Source organism: Symsagittifera roscoffensis, chromosome 6, assembly GCF_963678635.1.
Source record: "Symsagittifera roscoffensis chromosome 6, txSymRosc1.1, whole genome shotgun sequence".
Lineage (NCBI taxonomy): Eukaryota > Metazoa > Xenacoelomorpha > Acoela > Convolutidae > Symsagittifera > Symsagittifera roscoffensis.
In genome coordinates this window covers 42379187-42403556 of record NC_087067.1, presented here as the reverse complement: position 1 = coordinate 42403556, position 24370 = coordinate 42379187, and the positions used below count along the sequence as shown (strand labels likewise).

At 31.9% G+C, this 24370-nt stretch overlaps 2 protein-coding genes across 2 annotated transcripts in view; both read left to right on the top strand.

The window, feature by feature from the left end:
- The window catches only part of LOC134847563 (uncharacterized), a 326408-nt gene that overhangs the window by 157246 nt on the left and 144792 nt on the right, over positions 1-24370 (top strand). The window lies entirely within an intron of this gene.
- LOC134847593 (uncharacterized) lies at positions 22947-23955 on the top strand. The gene is made up of 3 exons (XM_063864702.1): positions 22947-23036; positions 23188-23269; positions 23675-23955. The coding sequence occupies exons 1-3, from the start codon at positions 22986-22988 to the stop codon at positions 23851-23853; spliced, it is 312 nt and encodes a 103-aa protein (XP_063720772.1). The 5' UTR covers positions 22947-22985; the 3' UTR covers positions 23854-23955.

Sequence of the window (24370 nt, the reverse complement as noted above, 5' to 3'; positions counted from 1 at the left end):
ATGAATTGGTACTATACTAGCTCTTTGTTTTTTGAAAACTGCGTCAGGTTTTAGCGGGAGATGTAGTGATGAACTGATTTTCCCAACATCAAATTTTGATGTTGCGTAGACTGTTGAATTTTTTAACAGTTGTTTTGCTAGTTTATCAAATTCAATTTGTGTAATTTGTGAGTGTTCAAAATAAAACATCGTTAAAAATTGTTGTTGTTCTTTTGTGTAATTTGTTATATTGAACGTTGGTTTAAAATATGGTGTTTTTGTGAAATAATCTGTGTTTCTTTTTTCATTGCTTATTATATTATTTATGGATAATTCTTCGTCAAGAATTGTGGATTGGCAAATATCTAATAATTGGAGTATATTATTTACGCGGTAGGCTACTTCATATATGGGTGAGATTGTAGCGTTTGTTTTGCAATATCCTAAAAGTCCTAAGGGTAATGTTACTTGATACGGTGTATTGTTATACACGTGTAACGAAATGATGTCGGAATTCGTGTTTTTCAAATATTTTATAGATGAGATCGTGATTTTGAAAAACTTGTGAATAGGTTTAAATTCAAAGTCTGACATAAAAAAAATGTTGTTTATTTTGACTTTTATCATACTGGTGAACTTGTTTTATTGAAAAGTTGTATATATTTCCTGATAATGGTTTCAGGTGTTTCCGTTGTTGGTTATAAATTGGATAAAATTTTGAGAAGAATGGTGGTTGTTTGTTTAATCTTTGAAAAAATGTTAGAGCTGTATTTTTTTGATTTTGTGTATTTATCTTTGATTAGTATTTTACTATTTAAGATGTTGATTGTTGGTATATATTTTGATATAAATGGTATGCCAATGATATTGTGCTTAATATCAGTATTATGAAATATTTGTTTAAATGGTTTGCTTAGAATTTTATTTTGTTCCATTGTTCTTGTGGGGAGAAGGAATAATTGGATTTTTCCATAATTTACTAATGTTGATCCTTGTGCTGTTGCTAGTTTCCTAGAGGTTGCAAGAGGCGTTAATTTTGGATGTAATGTTTTGATTTCATTCCATGTGGGAATATTAATTATGTTTGATTCTGCTCCTGAATCAATTAAAAAATCAATTTCAAGATCTGGTGGTTGAAATTCTTTGTTACTTGGACGATCTAAGAGAAATAGTATTGTCCAAATTTTTTCTCTGGGTTGTTCTTTTTGTATATTTTGATAAATATGATTTGTGTTTGAACATTTCGTTTTGTCTTTTTCATCGGGTTTAATTACCGTGTTAAATTCGTTTACTTCTTGTGTAGTTTGTGTAGTATTGATGGGTTCAATATAATAATTGTGAAGGAGTTCCAATTGATTTTCATATATATGTGATGTAAAAGGTTGTTCATATATGATAAGTTCATAGTCGTTTTCGACTGTTATCATATTTACGGAGATGATATTTTCTGTATCACTTTCTGTATCTGATGATCCACAGTTTATTTGATTTAGTTGTAATTCGTTACTTCCTGTGTCATCAATACCTGGGGGGTCTGATGTTGTTTCTTCATTTGACTGTACTTGATTAATATGTCTTTGATGTTTTGGTGTACTACTTCTGTATCGATGTTTAGAAATATTATAATGGTTATTATTCCTATGTGGTGACTGGGAATAATTTCTATATTGATTATTATAACTTGAATTTCGATTTTGTGAATTGTTCCGTGATCTGTTTTGATAATTGTCATTTGATCTGTGATAGTTTGATCTATTATAAGAGTTATTTCTTGATCGATTGTTCGGGTAATTCTGATTTCGATTGTTCGAATAACTTCTATTTCGATTATGTGAATAGTTTCTATTTCTTATGTATGATGAGTTTCGTGATTGATTATTGGAATAGTGTTTATTTCTTGGGTTTGATTGGGAATGGGACCTAGAAACAAATTGGGTTGCATTGGAATTTGATCTCGAATAGTTATTTCGACTATTTGATCGATTATAATTATTTTGTGAAGTATTTTGTGTGTTTCTTCGTTCTGGTGATCTTCCTCTATAACTTGAGTTATATGGTGCTTGATACCTTGTGTAATTGGTGTTGTTCGGAAGTGGTTTTCTTGAACTATTATTACTATATATATATGTTTGTTTGGTAGATTTTGATCTTTTTTCATATATTGATAGAACGATTTATTTGGTTCTTTATGCTTTTTAGGTTTATTGTGATTATCTTGTTGTTTTTGTCTACATTCGGAAATACTGTGTCCGTATCGTCGGCAATAATTACACATTTTTTGAAGGATGGTTTGCCTTTAAAATAGAAGGATGGGTTGTAGTTGGTTTTGTATTTTGTTTTCCATGATGAATGTCGTTTTGTTCATTTATTTCTTTTTCCGTATGTGAGTGATTTTGAATAACTTTTCAACCTGTGAAAGAATATAATTGAGTTAATTCGCGTAGTGCGTACTCTTTTGGGTAGTAAGGCAATAGATTGTTCCGATGTTGAACAATTTCTTTTTGGTTTGAATCGGTGATTTTATATGTTACGTCAGTGGATTTGGCAATTATTTGGTATGGTCCTTTGCGAAGGGGTTGTAATTTTTTAGAAATTCCTTTTTGTGTATTAGAATTAGGTAGTAGGACAAATGTTCCAATTTTTAAATCTGAGGCTGGTGTAAAGCGTGAATTAATTTGTTTGTTAATGTTTTGCCTTTGTAACAATTTTTTTGTTACTCTTTGGTAAATTTCATTGTGTTTTTTATCTCGATTTAAAATCCATTCGGTGTGTGTGCCGGAGGCTAATTTAAGGATTTGTGGGTGATGAAAATGATCTTCATCATGCGTGTGTAAAAGTAGGTTATAACAAACTGAGTCTTTATTTGGTTGGCAATAACCTTGTGCATTTTTATGAGAGTTTGCTGTAAACATAATTGGTTTACGTGGCTTTTGATTAAAAACCATTTCGTATGGTGACATTCCTAGAGTTGTCGTAATTTGTGACTTATATGCTAAGGGAAATAATTTTACATCTGCTGACCATTCTCTGTATCTTGTATCATTTCCATTTATGATACATCTAAGATATTCTTGTAGTGAACGGTTCATACCTTCGACTAAACCGTTTGTCCAAGCTGCATGAGATGTACGTGGTTTATGTTTGATGTTGTATAAGTGACATAGTGTGATGATTTCATTATTTATGAATTCTGTACCGTTATCTGTAACTAAGATTTCGGGTAATCCGAATTTAGCTATCCAGTGTTCATAAAGTGTTGTGTAAGCATGATAAGCATTAAAATGTGGTACTGGGTTGAGTGCTACATAATGTGTAAATGCATCAACAATTACCATAATGTAGGAGTTTCTTTCAGAGGATGGTGAAATTGGTCCTTTTGTATCGAATGAAATACGATGGTTAAAACATAAACTTTGTCCTTTAAAATCTTGTTTTTGTGCTATTTGTTTTTGATTTGGATAAGGTTTATTTAGCTGACATACTATACAATCATTGCATAAAACTTTTATCCAAATTGGTGCATTTGGGAAATAAAAATTTTGTGTAAAGTTTGAATATGTTTTCTCTGATCCAGAGTGTCCTTTAGTATTTTGTGTATGTGAAATGTTAAAAGCTATTAGTATCATACTTAAAGGGAGACAGGGAACTTTAGAATCATTTAATTGATATTCTGGAAGGTCTGTGTTTTCATTAATTGTTGTATTATTAATTTTTCGGAAATATCGTAGGAGTGTCTTATTTCCTAAAATTGTGGTATCTGCTTTTACGGACTTAGTTTTGTATATGTGCCATGATTTTAGTTGTCTAATTACTGGGTCAAGATTTTGATATTGTTTTAAGAGTTCAAGTGTAATTATATCTGTTGGAGGGAGAAAAAAATTTTCAATTTCTAATTTTGATAGAGTAATTGTATCAAGTGTGTCATGGAGGTCAAAAACTTGATTTATTGTGTATTTTGAATCATTTGTTTGTGGTCCTGATAAATTTATTTTATCAGTTAAATCTTCTTTTTCAATTAATGGAAAAATTCTTTTTTATACGAGTGTTGTTTTATTCGTTTTTGTTGGGTGTTATTTTTTATCCATTGTGAGTATGAAATTGGTTTGAAAGTTGAGGTTCCTAGTACATCAACTTCGTAGTGATTATTTTGGCAACCTAGGCAAAGTGGGAAATGTTGTAGGTTATTTATTTGTGATTGGTCAATGTCAGTTTTTACTGCATATTTGCATTCTATTCGGGGTGATGTTTCGTCTTTTGCAGGGTAAAATTTTATATTTTTTGGTATTTCAACTGTAGTTTTTCGTGTAAGCAATTCAGGTGGTGTATTTCGACTTAATGTATCTGGTAATGCAAGATTCTTTCCTGCTGACCAAACTATATGTAAGTTTGGAAATTTCATTAGAATTAATTGAAATCTATAAACTCGGTGATTGGGATTTGACTTTTGTGTAAAGAGAAAAATGATTGGTTTATGATCTGTGAATAGAACTGTTGGATGTTTTGATCCAAGTATCAGAAATTCATATTCTGTAAGTGTATAAATTATAGCTGTACATTCTCTCATTAGAGTTGAGAGTCGTAGTTCTGCTCGTGTGAATAATCGGGAATTTGCTGATATAAGGTTCATTTTAGTTGTACCACTATGTGATTGTAGTAATGCTGCGCCGATGCCAAAATTTGAAGCATCGCACATTGCATAGAATGGTTGATTTGGATCTGGAATTTTGTTTGAAATTTGTTCAGTTAAAAGTTTTTTAATTTCTTCAAATCGTGATTGATGTTCAGTGGTTCATTCAAAATTATTTTGTTGTCTGAGGATATTATACAACGGTCTTAAATATAATTGCATTTTATAAACGTACTTGCTTAAGAAATTTAACATTCCAAGGAATTCTTGGATTTTCTTTTTGTTTGTTGGTGGTTGAAGTTTTTGAATAGCATCAATGCGTGATTTTAATGGAGTGATTGTGTTTCTTTCTATATTATGTCCTAAAAATTTAACTCGTGTCAAAGAGATGTGTGATTTATCGGGGGCGGCCTTCAGATTTTTGTTCTGAAGTATTTCATGATAGTGCTCTAAAACTGTAAACATTTCTTCTTTTGTCTGTGATTGCGTAAAAACATCATCCAAATAGGTGATTGCGTTTTTCTTGAGTATTAGTGGTCTAAAAATTTTACTCATAAAAGCTGAAAATGCTGCTGGTCCTATGGAAATTCCATAGAATAGGCGGTTAAATTCATATTGTTGATTTCCAATAACAAATTTTGTTAAACGTCGTGATTGTTCATCTAGTGGCATTTGATTGTATGCACTATTCATATCTGCGGTTGTAAAATATTTTCCGTTTATTTTTGTTAAAATAACTTGTATTGGTTCAATAGGCCAATTGCATTTCGATTCGTCAATTAGTGAATTGAGGTATCTAGCGTCTAAAACTATTTTTAATGATTCTCCTTTTGCTAGAATGATAACAGGGTTAATAAAAGTGTTACCTTTTGGTTGTTCTTCTTTATTTACTGGTGAGACAATTTTGTATTGTTCTGAAATATTAAGTAATCTATTTACTTTGTCGTGTAAATGAATTGGTACTTTACTAGCTCTTTGTTTTTTGAAAACTGCGTCAGGTTTTAACGGGAGATGTAGTGATGAACTGATTTTCTCAACATCAAATTTTGATGTTGCGTAGACTGTTGAATATTTTAACAGTTGTTTTGCTAGTTTATCAAATTCAATTTGTGTAATTTGTGAGTGTTCAAAATTAAACATCGTTAAAAATTGTTGTTGTTCTTTTGTGTAATTTGTTATATTGAACGTTGGTTTAAAATATGGTGTTTTTGTGAAATAATCTGTGTTTCTTTTTTCATTGCTTATTATATTATTTATGGATAATTCTTCGTCAAGAATTGTGGATTGGAAAATATCTAATAATTGGAGTATATTATTCACGCGGTAGGCTCCTTCATATATGGGTGAGATTGTAGCGTTTGTTTTGCAATATCCTAAAAGTCCCAAGGGTAATGTTACTTGATACGGTGTATTGTTATACACGTGTAACGAAATGATGTCGGAATTCGTGTTTTTCAAATATTTTATAGATGAGATCGTGATTTTGAAAAACTTGTGAATAGGTTTAAATTCAAAGTCTGACATAAAAAGTTGTTGTTTATTTTGACTTTTATCATCCTGGTGAACTTGTTTTATTGAAAAGTTATATATATTTCCTGATAATGGTTTCAGGTGTTTCCGTTGTTGGTTATAAATTGGATAAAATTTTGAGAAGAATGGTGGTTGTTTGTTTAATCTTTGAAAAAATGTTAGAGCTGTATTTTTTGTTTTTGTGTATTTATCTTTGATTAGTATTTTACTATTTGAGATGTTGATTGTTGGTATATATTTTGATATAAATGGTATGCCAATGATATTGTGTTTAATATCAGTATTATGAAATATTTGTTTAAATGGTTTGTTTAGAATTTTATTTTGTTCCATTGTTCTTGTGGGGAGAAGGGGTAATTGGATTTTTCCATAATTTACTAATGTTGATCCTTGTGCTGTTGCTAGTTTACTAGAGGTTGCACGAGGCGTTAATTTTGGATGTAAAGTTTTGATTTCATTCCATGTGGGAATATTAATTATGTTTGATTCTGCTCCTGAATCAATTGAAAAATCAATTTCAAGATCTGGTGGTTGAAATTCTTTGTTTCTTGGACTTTCTAATAGAAATGGTATTGTCCAATTTTTTTCTCTGGGTTGTTTTTTTTGTATATTTTGATAAATTTGATTTGTGTTTGAACATTTTGTTTTGTCTTTTTCATCGGGTTTAATTACCGTGTTAAATTCGTTTACTTCTTGTGTAGTTTGTGTAGTATTGATGGGTTCAATATAATAATTGTGAAGGAGTTCCAATTGATTTTCATATATATGTGATGTAAAAGGTTGTTCATATATGATAAGTTCATAGTCGTTTTCGACTGTTATCATATTTACGGAGATGATATTTTCTGTATCACTTTCTGTATCTGATGATCCACAGTTTATTTGATTTAGTTGTAATTCGTTACTGCCTGTGTCATCAATACCTGGGGGGTCTGATGTTGTTTCTTCATTTGGCTGTACTTGATTAATATGTCTTTGATGTTTTGGTGTACTACTTCTGTATCGATGTTTAGAATTATTATAATCGTTATTATTCCTATGTGGTGACTGGGAATAATTTCTATATTGATTATTATAACTTGAATTTCCATTTTGTGAATTGTTCCGTGATCTGTTTTGATAATTGTCATTTGATCTGTGATAGTTTGATCTATTTTACGAGTTATTTCTTGATCGATTGTTCGGGTAATTCTGATTTCGATTGTTCGAATAACTTCTATTTCGATTATGTGAGTAGTTTCTATTTCTGTTGTATGATGAGTTTCGTGATTGATTATTGGAATAGTGTTTATTTCTTAGGTTTGATTGGGAATGAGAGCTAGAAACAAATTGTGTTGTATTGGAATTTGATCTCGAATAGTTATTTCGACTCTTTGATCGATTATAATTATTTTGTGAAAAATTTTGTGTGTTTCTTCGTTCTGGTGATCTTCCTCTATAACTTGAGTTATATGGTGATTGATTCCTTGTGTAATTGGTGTTGTTCGGAAGTGGTTTTCCTGAACTGTTATTACTATAAATGTTTGTTTGGTAGATTTTGATCTTTTTTCATATATTGATAGAACGATTTATTTGGTTCTTTATGCTTTTGAGGTTCATCTGATTACCTTGTTGTTTTTGTCTACATTCGGAAATACTGTGTCCGTATCGTCGGCAATAATTACACCATTTTTTGAAGGATGGTTTGCCTTTAAATATTGGATGTTTTTCATAGATATTTAGTATTTCAGTGATTTTTTCAATTAGGTCTGTATCTGATTCCTGTATGTTATTTATTTGTGTAGTGTTTGTTTCAATTCGATTAACATATTGTAGTTTTAAATTTTCTGTTTCTTCAAGTTTCATTGTAAATTCCGCTTGCTCTAATTTATCTACTATTTTTCGAAAATCTAAATCTGGCTCTCGAATTGAGGAAGGATGAGATGCTCTCTTTTTTATTGCTATTTTCCTTAATTGAGATGTTAAGGTCATCATTAAAATTTCTGTCATTTTTGTCTTTTTATAGTCATGTGTTTTAAGTGAATATGCTTTTCGAACTAGTGTTTCGATGCGTACTGCTAATTGTTTGTTGGTTTCATTTGGTAATCTGCGAATTTCATTACATAAAACTCTTTGGTGTTGTTTATTTCTTTCGGAGTCAAACATTTTTGAAAATTCTTGTGTAAATCTTTTCCAGTCTGATTTTATTTCTATAAGTAATACTGAAAACCATTTTTGAGCTGCGCCATCTAAGGTTGTTTGTATCAATGCTGTGCGTCTATGTATCCAATTTTGATGTAGTGGCGTATTAATTGGTTCAGGTCCTATATTTAAAATTAAATTTGCTGTTACTGCATTTAAATAATCTTCTACAGAATTTTCAGGATCTGTTCCTGTAAATACTATCAGTGGTTTATTGGATGTTATTGACGATCCACCCATGAGGTATGGATTCATTGTCATCTGTAGTGATTCTGCGGCATTTGGCATTTGCGAAAAATTTGAAAGTTGATTTTTTGTTATTTCGTGTTGCTGAAGGTAATATGGAAGCGGTATTTCATTTTGCATTTGAGTTGGTTGATAAGAATGCATTGACATTGGATTTTGTGGTTGTATTGGTTGAAAACATTGTGTGTTAAATGGATTTTGTATATGCATTTGTTGTGGATTTTGTACATCTGTTGGGTTTTGTGGGTAAATTTTCATATTTCGAGATGGTTGAGATTGTCGTGGTCTTTGTGTGCGATATTCTTTAGTATATGGTGCAAAAATATCTGGTTGGTGATAATAGTCTTCATCGGATGATAAATAGTTTGTATTAAATGGTGTATGTTGGTTATTTTTATATTGTTGGAAGAATGGGTAATTTTCAGTATAATCCTGTGTAGGTCGTGGATTATCTGGAAAATTTACTGAATTCGTCGATGTTTTCGGGAGATTCCAATAATGAGAACATACGTGATTTAAATTTTGTGTATTTTTTCTCGGGGAGGTTGATTTGTACTTTGTTAGTGAGCATAATTATAATTATGTTCTGCAAAGGTGTTTTTTGTGAATGATTTTTGTGTTTTTGACGGTACTGTCATTGGTCTATATGTTTGATAATCCATATGTGAATATTTTGGAGCAACCGAAGGTTTAACGGTTGTTTGTAAGGTTACTTGTGCCAGTGAAGTATTTGTATTTCTTGGTGTTGTTAAATTTGGGTGTATTGGTGATATACTTTGTTGTGTAGTTGTTGTTGTTTGGACAATTTCTTCATTTATGAAGTGTGATGGTGTTTGAATATCTTGTTGTGTAAGATTTCTAGTTCCATTAAGGTTTTCATTGTGTATGACGGTCAAATTTAAACTGTTATTTCGTGTATCAGGTAAAAATGTATTGTAGTTTAATGGTGTTGCATCAATGGTTAGTGGTATTACTTTTACATAATCTCTGTGATAAGATATTGTACTTATTGCTTGACTTGAAATAGATTGTGGGATACTTATAAATGTAGGATGAGACCATTCAGGGTCCCAAACGTAGTCTGATTGTTCTGTAATGGCAGTGTCATCATTTGAATTTTGAGGTCTGAAATTTTTTCTTGCTTGTGAAATAATCTATTATAAACCATGTCAAAATTTTTTGTAAATCATGTTTAGTGTGTTGTGAAACATCATCTTTAGTGAAATTTTCTTTGATTATATGTAGAAAAGTTAAAAAAATAATGTAATTTCATTTCGTACTTTTGTATGTTTGGATGTTTCAGTTGATGAGATACTTTGAAATTCTGTTTTTTCCAATATAGAGATATAGGTATATATTATTGCAAAAACTTCATTAGTGAATATAGAGTTTGCTCTTTGTGAGTTATGATATTGTATGCTTTTGATGTATTCTAGAAATACTTTTGAAAATTCTAATTTAAGATTGTCTGTTTGAATTAAATATTTACGATGGTTCGTATTTGGTGTGCTCAATTCTATGGTGTAGATTCCATATTGTTGTGTTAAAATACATATGTCTTTTAAATAATGTTCAATAATTTGTCTTTTGATTTTTATATCTGGGAATTCTGCTTTGCATGGAATGATTCCGGGTTCAAACAAATTTACGAGTAAATTCTTGCAAAAATCATGTTGCCCTCTATTATCGGGTGCATCTATGAGGAAGGGGTAAACCTCTTCGTCATCTGGACTATCGTCACTTTGAGTGTGGCTCATTTTTTCGTTTGATGACTGTTAATATATAGCTATCAATGTGTGTAATTGGTTGATTCCAATTATACAGGTGTACTGGTTTGTGTTTGTATTGCTTTTTTATTCTTCTTTTTCCTCTTTTTGATGAATTTGAAGTTGTTTCTGAATCGGAAAAATATAATTGATCGTGAATGGGACAATTTTTATCAACTGATTCTTTTAATTTGTAGAGTTCATCTAAACTGCTGGTTTCTGATTGGGAAAATGCGTTTCTATTTTTTGAAAATCTTTTTCGTGTGATTTGTCTTTGTTTGTTTATAATTTTTCTTTTTATTGTTTGTCGTTTTGTTCTAATGTATCCAACTGTTTGTGTATGGGGTGTGATTACAAGATCGTATTTTTTGTTATCTATTTCACAGTTGTGTAAAACGATTGTTTGCTTATTTCCTAGATTTTTGAATGACATAAGGTTTAGGATGAGGGATGCAAAAAGTTGTTAGGTATTTCTATTTTCTTAGACTGTTAGTCCTTACGATTTTTTGATTAGCTTAACCTGGGTCTTTTTATTTAGGGTTGAAGAGAAAAGTATATTGATTCCGAAGAATGATTTTTTACTTTCTCGTGGCTAGTCTAAGTTAAGGTGTTAACTTACTTAATCTTACTTAGGGGTAGTGATTGTGTTCAAGGGTTGGAGAATAGTAAATCGATCCACAAGGTTCAGGTATAATTAGAACGCAAGTAGTTCGTTAGATACTATTTTAAACTTACTAAGTCTAAGATCTATCCTGGGTCTGGTAAGAGGAGGGTTCAAGTGAAGGATGAATAACCGGAGTTCTTCACTGTTTATCTTAATTTGAATGGTTAGTTTTATTTAAAAATTTCTATTAACCTTGAGTCTTTTGGAAGGGTTGGATAGTGAATCGACGTTTGAGGTCGTTAGACACTTTCTAAGTGGGTGGGGGAGAACAAAATTGTTCTTTTTGATCCAAGGATAGGCCTTGATGATCAGGTTTTCAATTTTGTGAAATAGAAGTTTAATTAAGATCCAAGGATAAGCCTTGATGATCTGATTTTAAAATTAAGTGAAATTAAGTTTAAAATGGTTTAAATTTATTTAAGAAAAGATTTAGTATTTTAATGATATTAGTGAGCTTATGATTGCTGTTATGTTTAGGTGATGAAGCTGGGACAACAGATGAATTATGATTACTAACAATTTATTGTCATGCTACTAATTTTTATTTTCATTTTCAATAAATATTTTTCAAATATGTTTTATATAAGACTACAGAAATTAAGAATACGATATGAGATCTTTTTATCAATCGTTATTGTACATTAATAATTTTGTTTAGCGCCTGAAATGATCATGAAGATGGACTTCAAAATTTTATGTTTGCAGATGAAAATCTAAATTCATTGCTAAAAAGATTCTAAATATAAAAGTTTGTGTTGGCTTTTGCCGTACAATCATAAAACTATATGGTAAGTTTCTACTTTGTCGTATGTCATCTCTTGTTCGAGATCTTCTTCCAATTCCGGGTAGTTCTATTATTGTTCGGAATATCGGCTCTGATCTATTGAGTCGTAGAGACATTTCGATTAAATTATTATCGTATAACATTTTGAAAATGTTTTATCTAAATTCTAATCTATTTTTGGTTAGTTCTAAGCTATTAAGGTCTTATTCGAGCCTTATGGTCGCACCAGATGAGTTAGGACCGATGTGGTTAACTCATAGAGTAATTTCGGATAGGGTACACCGTCTGCTCGTCACGCTATCTTATTTTCGGCCGGATAGATTCGTTCAACTTCTTAGTCTAATACCGATCCTAAACTTACTCTTATACTTTCTAGTCTCAGGGTGCTTAACTAGTCTCTGCTAGGCTCAATAGATCTAGGGTATACTGGTTTGTTGCGGCTGCTGAAGTTCTCTTGGAGAGGCAACTAATTTCTAAGTTAAATTCAAATCTCTCTGGTGCTGAAATTACAAGTAATTTCAGCACTTACAAATAAGTGGGTTGTTAGTTAGATGGATTATGATTGGTTAATATTTAATACTTTACAGTGGTAAAATATCCAATTTATCCAATCATAAAATATAGTTTAGATCAGGTTCCAACGAGATCAAGAAGAAATTTTTACGATATTTTGAATTCCGACAAAAATATGATTTAATGCTGGTACTTGTGTAACTGGTATAGATAACAGATACTCCGGCCTGTTAAAAAGACAAAGAAATTTAGTTTATAGTTCTATTTGTAGTTTTTGACTACCATGTTGATCTGCTAATGCTTACGAAATATCTTATGATTTATGAAACACTCTAAAACGTTAACCAATCTTCAATCCAATAAACTACCTAAAAGTACCAAAAATATATTCCAAAAAAACTGCTCGTATCAAAATGAAGTCATGAATTTAACGACTGCGTTTTAATGTCTTAATTTTTTTGAAAATTTCAAGGTCTAGATTTGTTTTGAAAATTTTTCTCCACACGGTTTGTAAATCAAAAAAGAAAAATTTTGCATATAATGAGAGGCATGCCTCAAGGCAATTTAGGACAATTTCTAAAAATATGTTAAATCTATGCTTACAGTTTACATCACGAAATACTTGGGAAACTAATTATCCAAAATTGGCCAAATTTGCGATCTTTAAATCTCTTTAAAGACTACAAAAAAAATTACTGAAGAATGATATTTAAAAAAATCCGTCAAACCTTGCTAGTTGAAAAGTCGACATTTATTTGGAGAAAAAACCACCCGAGCACTAACGTTTCGTTGCTTTTTTTCGAAACAAAAATTTTTCTGTATTTATTTGTTTCTATAGTTCTTCGTAGACGCTTTTTTGAATCACTAGTTAAGAATTGGAGAACACAATTTCCGTTTATCTGGCTTGTGTATGTGTTTATAGAAATCAGTGTTAAGTATATGTTTTTCGTAAATCGGTGTTAAGTATAAACGACTGTTCTTATATCAGGGCAAAGCCCTCAATGTTCATACTGCCTCATCAAACATCAACTGTAAAAAAATGAGTGGTACAAAAATAATACGGTTAGCTGACCTTAGTTAAGAGTGGAAAATATTAATTTTTTAGTCAACCAGCCCAGAGGCCTAACCCGGAACTTAAATATTTAGTTTGACAAGATCGCATAAAACCAGCGCGCGTGAAGTTAAGACTTATGTGCAAGAGTTCAGTTTTACTAATTTGTCCGAACTTTTGAAAAAATTTTTTTTTAAAAGTCGTTGAGTTACGTTTAAACTATGAAGTCAGGACTCAAAATTTTGCTGAAAGTTTATGCTTACGAAGTTAATTTTTCAATAATGTTATTCGGATCATTGTATTTTTTTATCAAACAATTCAAATCCTCCAAAATCTAAAATGAATCCGTAGATGAACTACATTTTTATTGGATTTTTCTTGCTATTCTAATTCTGGCGGTATCTAAACTTTGATTGAGTTCTTTTTTAGTTTATCAAAGAACTCACTCGCTTTGGTTAAACTGGAAACAGATAAGCTTCAGACAAACAAAGAGCGGCATTCTTTGAGCTCTGAAGTAAGTAAGACTTAAAAATTGGGCTGAATCTATTGAAAGCGTATTCAACAGATTCTAGTATAACTTATAAAACCCTCTGAGTAGTATATTCAGAATTTTTAGTTATAGGTTTTATTTATTTCCTCCAGAAAAGTCTGAAAATGGAAGCTTATAGACGTTTCTTTTTTTTTGTTCAACTTATGCTGTTTTTGGCAGAGAACATTCAAGGTATGCAATCTTTTTAAAAAAATTCTCATTAGTGGCAATTATGTGTAACCACATTCATTATTTTAACTAACGCAGTATTATGACTACTTTTTAAGAGATCTATAAGAAAAGTGGTTTTTCGCGCCTGCAAGTGGTTGTTTTGCCTGTTTAGAACAACATTTAATAAAAGATTTGTATATTGGTGCTATGAGGGATTTCGATTTTCTGACAAAACTCTTTAAGGATAATTTTATAGAAAACTGCTGAAGTAAGACGAGCAAGTGAAAGACTTTAAGAATTTTCAGTTTGGTCAAATGGGGTTATTAATGGGCGCGATATTTCCAGTTTTCTATTAGTAAGTTGAGTAGGTGGTAAGCTAATCGAGCTCTGAATTTATTTCGAATTCAATCGAGGCAAACCAATGATCCAAAAATTTTGTTAATCGACGGATATTGACCATTTTTAATTGAAATTGTTTTTGTTGGGAACTTGCTCAAAAAGTTATAAGATTTTTGCTTTTTTCTCATCTTTTTCGGTTAGATTGACTTGTATTTAAATTATATCGCTGCCTACAGTCAACATCATTGAGGGAAAAGAAAACAAAATAGCATTAGTTATCTGCATTGGCAACTTTTAAACTCATTGAACTTGGAGAACAATCAGGTTTGAAATGTCAGTTTATTTTCTAAACTTAGGCAACGATATTTTTCAGATGATGAATCAAACAATTTTGTCAAAACATTTTCAGCAGTCAAATTCGTTCAAAGAAAAAATACTTTGAGCTTATATGATTCCACTGTCGCAAAAAGTCGGTTATACTTTGTTCAGTTTTACACAAAAAAATGATAAAATATTTATGCTTGTGCTTATTTTTAGTCAATCAAAAAATTTTATACCTCAATGAAGATTTCGATCCCCTGAGATCAAACGTGAACAAAAAAGTTTCTTCTGCTATCAGTTTTGTCAAAATCTGCCAAATTAGCAATGTTCTGCGTTAATTTAAGTGCCTTTTTACCGATAACGCTGAAAGCTCAACGCTAGTTTTTCACGTGTAGCAAAATATTCTCCGCTGAAACTTTTCCAAATAGTATTGAGCAAAGCTAAACAAGACTGCTCGTATCAGGGCGAAGCCCTGAATGTTCCGACTGCCTTTTAATCTTTATGGAGTAGCAGTAATAACATTAAAAAAATTAAATGAAACAAAATAAAACGAAATTTTTTTTTCTAAAATGTGAAATTTTTTATGAAAATCATCCCCCCACACGCCATATAAAAAACAAAAAGAGAGATTTGGTTCCTTGTAACAAATCAATTATGGCAAATAAGCTTCGTTCAACCAATTTGGAACGATTTATAAGACGGATTAAATCTCCGCTTACGTGTTAATAGCGCGAATTATATCGCGCGTTAATTGTCCCAAATTGGTCAAAATGGCCAAAATGGCAATCTTTAAACCCTCATAACTTTACGAAAAATGATCACAGGTGAAATAGCTTTTCAAATTTAAGCTCAGGACAACAATACCTTTTGAATGATGTAAAAAAATTCCGTCAAAATTGGCTAGTAAAAAAAGTCGAAATTTGTCTGAAGAAAAAAAAAACCCACCCCGAGCACAAATATTCCGTTACTTTCGTATCGAAAGTCGAAACAATGATATTAGAACTCGCTACACGACTCAAACTATAACACTCACCTTTCATGATGCATATTGATGGAGGAAAAAGTTCAAGATTTTGAATAAGGTAGTACACGAAACAACTCTTTGCCAAAACAGATTTGTGAACGGTTGAAGGGCATTCGGAGCAGCCGTATTTGTTATCTATTCTAGTAGTGCTCAGTGAATAATCTTGCACAATTTGTTTTGGATCAATTGACTTGCGCTCTTTTTAGAATGATTTTCAGCTGGATGAATTATAAAATAATACAAACCGCGGAAAACTGTCGCTAAATAAATATTCAAGTTATAAAATATTAAACTGATATCGTATTTGAAAGAAAGTGGGTATGGACATTCAGGGCTGTAAAAAGTATGCACCTTGTCAATATTTATGAACATTAATAAATTGTGAGACGTAGGCACCTTAAGAATAAATTGTAAGTAAAGAGAGTGGTATCAGATCGAAGTTCTACATATATCTTGATTCTGATTTCACTAAAAGTATCCCAAAAATTAATCCCAAATTGTCTCTCTGACTAATTTACATAGAAATTTTTTTTTAAATAATAAGCTGCGATTAAACTCCTTTTTATGCAGATTACTATCTAATTGACTCCTCTTTCATCGCCTAAAAACAAAAAGATATGAAAAACAATATTTTTTTTGTTTTGAAAACGTTCTTGAATTTTTTATAGAATCTTTTGGTTTTTTTTCTACACAAAATCAACTACAACAACTAGACATCGTAATGGGTCGAGTGATACATCGTTTCAAAAGCCCTTTCAATCGTGATTCGAAAACTTCAAAAAGTTCTCCCAGTATCGAGAAAACGGGCCTAAATTTTTCAAGTCTTAATCTAATTTTTAGCTAATAAAGCGGGCCAGCAGGCTTACTGTCGGTTATTTATGATAAACTTTAAACGTGAAAACTTAGTTTTACTCGAGTAAAGTGAGTTTTTGTAGTTTTGAATTTTTTAATGATTTTTTTTGTTTTTCTAGTGATTTCTACAAAAACTTCGGTCCAATTTGCTTATTTTACTGCGATTGTCAAATATGCCTAAGTTCTAGTTTTTCATTAATATCCTACTATCACACCACGCAGGAAAAAAAAACAACCTAATTTAAAAAAAAATCTTTTTATTTTTAACAGTATGGTCGGAATTATGGTATTTTAAAGAATATTTAAGACTTACCAGTAACGAGCTATCCTTGTTTTTTATTGGGTTTTTCATAGAGTATTCAGATCGGAATACTCGGTGCTTCACTTGCTTCACTCGGTGCTTCACTCGGTGATTATTTTTGTTTTCACTTGCATTCTGTATTTTTCATTGATAGTCGCAACAGCAAAATCATGGTTTTTCATGACTTAACGGTTTGACTTTTTTGCAAATCTCCAAACTGCAGAAAAAGTTTGATAACAAAAAAATTACATTTAGGTGCACCAAAGAATGTGACGACATTTACAAAAAGAGTAAGTTTCCTCATTGCTTCAAGGCCCGCACCTATATCGATGTTATTTCTTTTTTCAGCAAAAATCTTATCTTCGGCTATTAAATTCATCAGTTCATTGCTTTCAACAATTTTAACTTACCTCTTCCATTTCTACTTCTTCTTCATTTTTGGTTATCAAATTATGCAAGCCATCAAAAATTATTATTTTTTCACGTATCAATTTTATATACTTCTTTTCAGTGACGTGCATATGAACTTTTTGAGGGAGTTGGAGCGGTTTTTTGATATTCGGATACTTCGTCGGCTTTGTTTTCTAGATCGATTAAATTGACTTTCTGAGCTCTCCCAAAACAATATTATCATCGTGTTTCGGTAAATGTTTCTGCGTCGCCGACAATTGTTTAACAAAAATAAGGCCAAAAATGTAGTTTTTGGGCACTTTTTAGAAAATATTTTGGCACCCCTCGGCACGCAGCTGCATCGTTATAAAACTTATAGATTTTTGCATTGCTTTTATTTCTTTGATATTTTAGGTTCATGGTAACGTTTACTGCAATCAATAACCTTATTTGGCTAACCGTGGATCTTCTGTCGAACTTATGTGCCCATTTTAGGAGGAACATCTGTGGAAACTCACAAATATCCATTCTTTGTTCAAATAAACTACCAATTAGTCATCAACACTGCGGCTGATGTAATATATTTAAGCCAGATAAAGTCATTAAAACAGACTATGTGACATCTGTGGAAAAATGTCTCTAAAAATCAAAAGTTTACTGCAAACAGAGAACAAACATAAAAACATAAACAATAAAACATGCTCAACTGAAACATTACTACAACTTGCTCGTTTCCTTGTAGACCCCCCCCCCTGTCTGCCAGACACATCAAATAAACAGTCCGCCAAAAACAGCCTGAAGTTTATCTAGTATTTTTATTATGATTTGTATGGATGAAAAAGTTTCAATCTGATACCATTTGCGAGCATGTTTCACCATGTGTTTATCCATCAGTTTTTCCGTTTTGTACCAACAACGTGGATGAAGACACACCTAAAGTTGTTCGGACTCTAATGATAGATTCGTTTCGAAATAGCTATCTGATATTTAAAAAAAATTAAATTATTTTTGAAAAATCAAGCAATGATTACCCGTACCTAATAAATTCTTTCAGAAAGATCTGAACTTTTTACACGGCTGTTTTTCAGATCTAATTTTTTCAAAGTGTAAGATCTTAAATTTCAGATCTGAAAAAAAAACATAAAAACAAAGTTTCAGACCTATATTAAACCATTTCAGGGCCCATTTGAAATCTATATTTTAAAAATGAAACAGATTTTTCAGATCTTTGAGCAAATAGTTTGATTCGTCGCATGTCAATGTTCGAAGACTTTTCAAGCTTTATTGCTCTCTCTGTAACTGTTAAGATACATGCAGAAATTTTAGCAAAAAAAAAATGAAAATATTTGAAAGGATTGAGCAGGATAAAAATGAAAAAAAAAATAAAAAATTAGTTGCGGGACCTTTTTCGACCATTCAATTGTAATTTGCCGCGGAATTGTTCTGGGTACCTAAAAACGCCGGTAAGCAGCGTAAAAGCGAGCAAAACAACTTGTTATGTTCCAAATTTTGGATCCTAGCTGGCTCCTCACTCGAATTTTGACAAAAGTTCATTTGACTTTTAAACGTAATTTGCTCGACACAGGAAAAAATTTGAATCAAGACTGAAAGTGTTTTACGCTTATATATTCGACCCATTCAGATGATTATTTGTGGAACCTGACTTTGAAAGGAAACCAAAAAAGGAAAAAAACTAAAACACACCTGAAGATTTAGTTCCTCCCAATTTTCAAAAGTCGGAACGAAATGTGGTCGGCAGTGCTAAAAATCTGGCTCAGAATTAATAAAAAAACTAGCCCGAAACCATAAGCTGAATAAACACTGTCCATTTTATAGGACCTCTTTTTAAAAGTTTGAAATCATTATAGGCCGTTTTCGGTCAAGCAGTTTTTTTTTCATTTTTCACTCTCGGTTTGAACGCCCTTTTGAAATACTTTCAGTTAATAGTTTGGAAATTTTTTTCGAAAATTCATGACATTTCCTGTAAGTTTCTTGCTAACTTCATCAAGGGCTTTAAAACTATTGCCAAATTTGTTTTATTCAATTTCATGGCCCAAACTCTGAACAAAAATTGAATTGAATTAAATGAGTTTTCATGTTTAGGCTCTTGCAGCCATTTTTGTGCCGAATTTTGAAGAAAGTGACGGATTATTCGTGCACAGGGTGGTTAGTTTTCTCCAGACAAATTTCTACTTTTCAACTAGCCACTATGGACAACCTTTTTTCATATCAGCTGAAAAATATTGTTGTCTTGAGCTCAAACTAAAAAAATATCTTACCTGTGATTAATTTGCCTAAAGTTATGGGGAATTAAACAATTCCAGTTTGGCGAATAAACGCCAAACTTCTTTTTTCTTTCAAATATCTTTTTTATTTTATATTAAAACGAATTATACTTTTTTCTAGGCGAACACTGCTCCACAGGCCTAAGACAACATTCAAAACTTTTAAGGCTTAGCCGTGATATGAGCAGTCTTGTTTATATTCCGAACCAATATTTTCCTGTACATAATTAATGCACACCCTGAAAATAAGAAATGAGACAAGTTTAAGATTCAGAAACAATACAAAAAATTTAACCGCAAATCTTTTGTTTAATCAATGTAATCAGAACATTTTGTGGCAATCAAACAGCAAAACACTATTTTTGTTTCGTTTTTTTTTGTGATATAAATGTGTTACAATTCTATATCAAAATTCAACAGTTTTTTATTGTTTTTTTTGAGGTTTTTAACTTTTGTTTTTAAACTTATTGTTAACTGAATCTGGCTTAAATCTTCATCCAAAGACGCAGAGCAATTATCATCTGTAAGTTACCAAGTATAACTGTGTAAGTAAAAATTGCTTACAGTTTCTGAAAGTTATGCATGTTTCATTATTGTTCAAAAAATTTTTTGCATCTCCTCTTTTTCACTAAACCTCCCCTCATTATAAAAAAAACTGGCTGATTATGGCAGGATTCAATATGTTGCGATGTCAAGTGTGAAAAACAAATCTATTCACAATTGTTAGTATATTCGCCATGGCAAGTTTTATTGCATTATGACTATGTCATAGCATTATGTTTCAGTCCATTATGACAAAAACATTTTTTCAAAGTTCAATTCAAATATGGGGAGGCGGACTCAAAAAGAGCCGTGAATCTCTATCTTTCACCGCCCAATTGATATAAACTGTAACAGGGTTGTCAAATACCAAAAAAGTTGGATACTTCTACGTAAGGGGCTTTGGTTGGAACACGTTTTCATGAATTACATTGTTCGTTCTTTTGTAACTGCCGGAAGCAGTAACTTAGAGATATCTCGCACTTTTTCACCACCCGAGAAAGACAACGACACAAATTTTTGTAAACGAATAAAACATTCCCACCTCAACTCGATAAACAAAAACGCTCAGGGTGGGACTCGAACCCCATCCGTCAGGTTTGTTGTGAATTGTTGTAGCATCTGTGGAGGAGCATTGTTGGACAACATGCATGTTCTGACCGCAGCCCACTGCGTGTTCAATGAAGATGAACACCACAACTTTGATGAGCCAATGGATTTAGCTAGATATCAGATCATTCCTGGTTAGAAAATCTCCATGGTTATAAAAACTTGACCGAGAAACGCCCATTTTGCACTCACATAACAAGTAAAGCTTAATAGACCCTGTTGATTATTTCGAATTTTTTTCATCGTGTCTCATATCATTTAGTTTTCCATATCAATGCAATTTTCTCCTAGCATGAGTTTAATTTTGAAATGTTGGCAAAAAAAGATGTTCGTTTCAACGATTTGAGAAATGTTGCTTTAAAACAGCTTGAAACTGCAATATCTGAAAGTCGAAATTCTATCTTTAAACTCTTATCTTTCTATTACAGCATAGCAATTCTTAACTAAGTTTTTGATAGAACTGCGCACTTGCCAATTTACAAAACAAAACAAACCCCACCCTTTTGCTTGGCAAAGCAAGGTATGATGTTGCCCTTAAAAATTTCCCATTTCAACAAACCAATATTGAACACATGATAATTAATGAAGAATTGAAGAGAAAAATTTAGCGTTTCATGATGCATTTTTGAAAACGGAAAAAAAATCAAACATAAATGTGGTTGTTGTTTTGATAGCAGAAGTTTGAGAAATTTTCTGATTATTTGAGAGAAATTTTTCTCAAATAATTTGATAACCCTTAAAAACAAAAAATTCCATCATTTTAAGCTTCCACATTAACAACTACTTAAGCTCCTAGAAACTATAATCACTTTGTATGATGTTTAAAAAAACGCAGAAACAAAAATATTTAGAATTACTATTTTCGAGTTTTTTTAATAGTTTTCTACGGGATTTTTAGTACCATCTGAAAATATCGATGAACTGAGCTGAAATCCAAAGAGAATAACTCACCAATGACTTTTTCGTGGAGTTGTTGAGAAAATGGCCAATTCTACTAATTTGAGATGAGCAAAATTTCAAGTTTCTTTAATAATTCGGTAGCACATGAGCCGATTTAATCAGGCTCAAAAAAAATTCGAAATTCAATTAGCGCACGCTAGCTAATCGAATCAACGCATTAGCAGAATCAGAATATATCACACTGTACTCTTGGGCTCTAAAATAAGGTAATAAAGTGTGACGCAAAACGAGGAGGGGAAAATTAGGTTATTAAATTTTTTTATTTTTTTTTTTCATTTTGACCTTTTGAGATACTTCAAGCACGAAAAAGTTTCAGTCTTCTATTATTGTGCAGCAAAGGCTGCAAATTAATTGGGCTTCAAATCATTCCACATTGAATTAGAGCAAGCTAACTGATAAAAATAACGATTTAGCATAATCACAAGTTATCACTGCGTTTTCGCGCGGAAAAAAAAAGAAGCAAGAAAAATCATCATTTTCTATTTTTTTTTCGAATTTTTATCATTTTTTCCAATTTATAACTCCTCTATTGGCATTAACTAGCAGTCGGAACATTCAGAGCTTCGCGCTGATACGTTCAGTTTTGACAATTTATATGCTGTTTTTAGGTCTCATATCAACTGACCTAGTAGCAAAAGGTGACCAACTGAAACGAAAGGTTACTCATGCTGAAGTTCCTCCGCCCAACCCTGGCGCGCATCCTGGAACTAATGACATTGCAGTCTTGACTCTCTCGGAGCCCCTGGACTTTGACTCAGAAGAACCATGGCCTACCTCTGGACTACCTATCTGCACGGGTCGTTTTTTTTGGGCTATTTTGTACTGTAAGCTCAGACGCTTAACCCCTGTGAAAGAAGCCAAATTCTGTTGGGTCTGAATATTATTTTTAAACAAAAGGTATTTCTCTCAAATCTGATTGGTTGACATTAACAACTCATAACAGAAAAAAAAATCAAGCTTTCCATTAGCCAGAGAAGCTCAATGAACAATTTGGCAATTTTTGGCCGTATAACAGAAAATACCCGAAAAAAACCTCAGAAAACAACAACGGTTGCTATTAACAATTACGATTTTCAGTTACAATCACGAAATTTTCAGTGTAGCTGCACGATGAACCAAAAATATCACTGTGAAACAATAGCTGTTCTTTTTGAATTTAATTGTAATTATTTCATTGCAGAAGTAATTACCATTTTTGTGGCTAATGAGTGAATGATGTGCTTTGTTTTTTTTCCTAAAAAACACAAAAATTGTTAAAAAAAACGACGTTAGCAAGAGGATAATTTCGAAAATTGGGAAGCCTATAAGTACAAGCTGGTCGTCATGGGCTTCGGTAGACAAGACAGATTCGATCCTTATCCCTCCAAACTACAGGTAAAAATTATCAACTTACTATATCTTACTTTTGGCTAATTGTTTTTTATAGAATCAAGAAAAAAATATCAAGAATAACCATTAAAAAACCTTTTTGATATACATAATCATAGAAAAAATAGTAAACAGCCAAAATTTGGATTATTTTTAGGAAGCTGAGTTGAGTTTTGCGAACGAGACAGACAACGCAGGCATAGTTGCATTACGAAGTGGAGGAGCTAAAACTTGTTCAGGTACATTGAAAAACTTTTTTAAGTCACTTTCTAATCGCAAAAACTGCTTCATAAATAGAATTTAAAAAAAATGGAAGCGGAAAAATGATGGAATCATTTAGTATCAGGAAGCGTGAAAACCGACTGAGAGATTTATTAATATTTTAGTCTAAACCTCAAATATTTCGAACCTATTTTTCTCAACCTGGGAGAACTTAATGAAACCCCAATATGTTATTGACTAGAGAAAACTTGGACGAATAAAAGAAATCTAAAGCAAGATTAATTCTCGCTACATTGAATTTGCTCAAAATTTAATTTAACGGCAAGCTTAAAGGTTCTGTTGCTATTTCTGGCCAATATTCGTAAGTATGTAACTTAGGTAGAGGATAGGGGAGGGGTGAGAAAGGGTAAGTGTCATTTTAGGAGACGACGGCGGCCCAATCGTGAAAGTGAGGAAGAGCTCGGACAAGGTCAAGTGCATCTTTGGTGTTTCCTCAACATACGTTGGAGATTGTACAACCACACTACCCAACTACAGTTACGTCATCAGAGCCAGCTTCTATTCGGATTTCGTGAAAAAAGCGCTGAAAACAAAAGAGTGAACTGTAGCTGGAAGTTGGAATATTCTAGAACTTTCATCAACAATAAAAGCAAAAAAACGTAGTTGAGGGTAAAATACGAATCATAAATACGGAGCTTTGTTTCTTTCGTTTAAATTGTTGAGATGATTCTGACTTTTCAAGAGGTATGGATCATAAAATTTGACAGGAAACTTTTTGAATAATAAATAGCCTTGCACTGTTAAAAATTTGTTCGGTTAATTTAGGCATGAGCGCAATCCATCATTCGCGTTTTCCATAGATTTGACGAGAAACCCATTTTCCATTTCTATTGTTGCTTTCACCATAAGGTTGTAGTTTCATGTTCAGATTATCGCCAAAAAGTCTTGAGATAAAGATTCCAGATTTTAGACTGTCGCTAGCTTTGAAGACCTGAGAGATGTGTCCGCAACCGATGCAGCCAAAGAAAACATGCGAGTGACCGAGAAAAAATTAACCGCAACCGATGCGATCGCAAAAAAAATACCGCGATCGTCGCGACTTTTCTTTCTAAAATTTA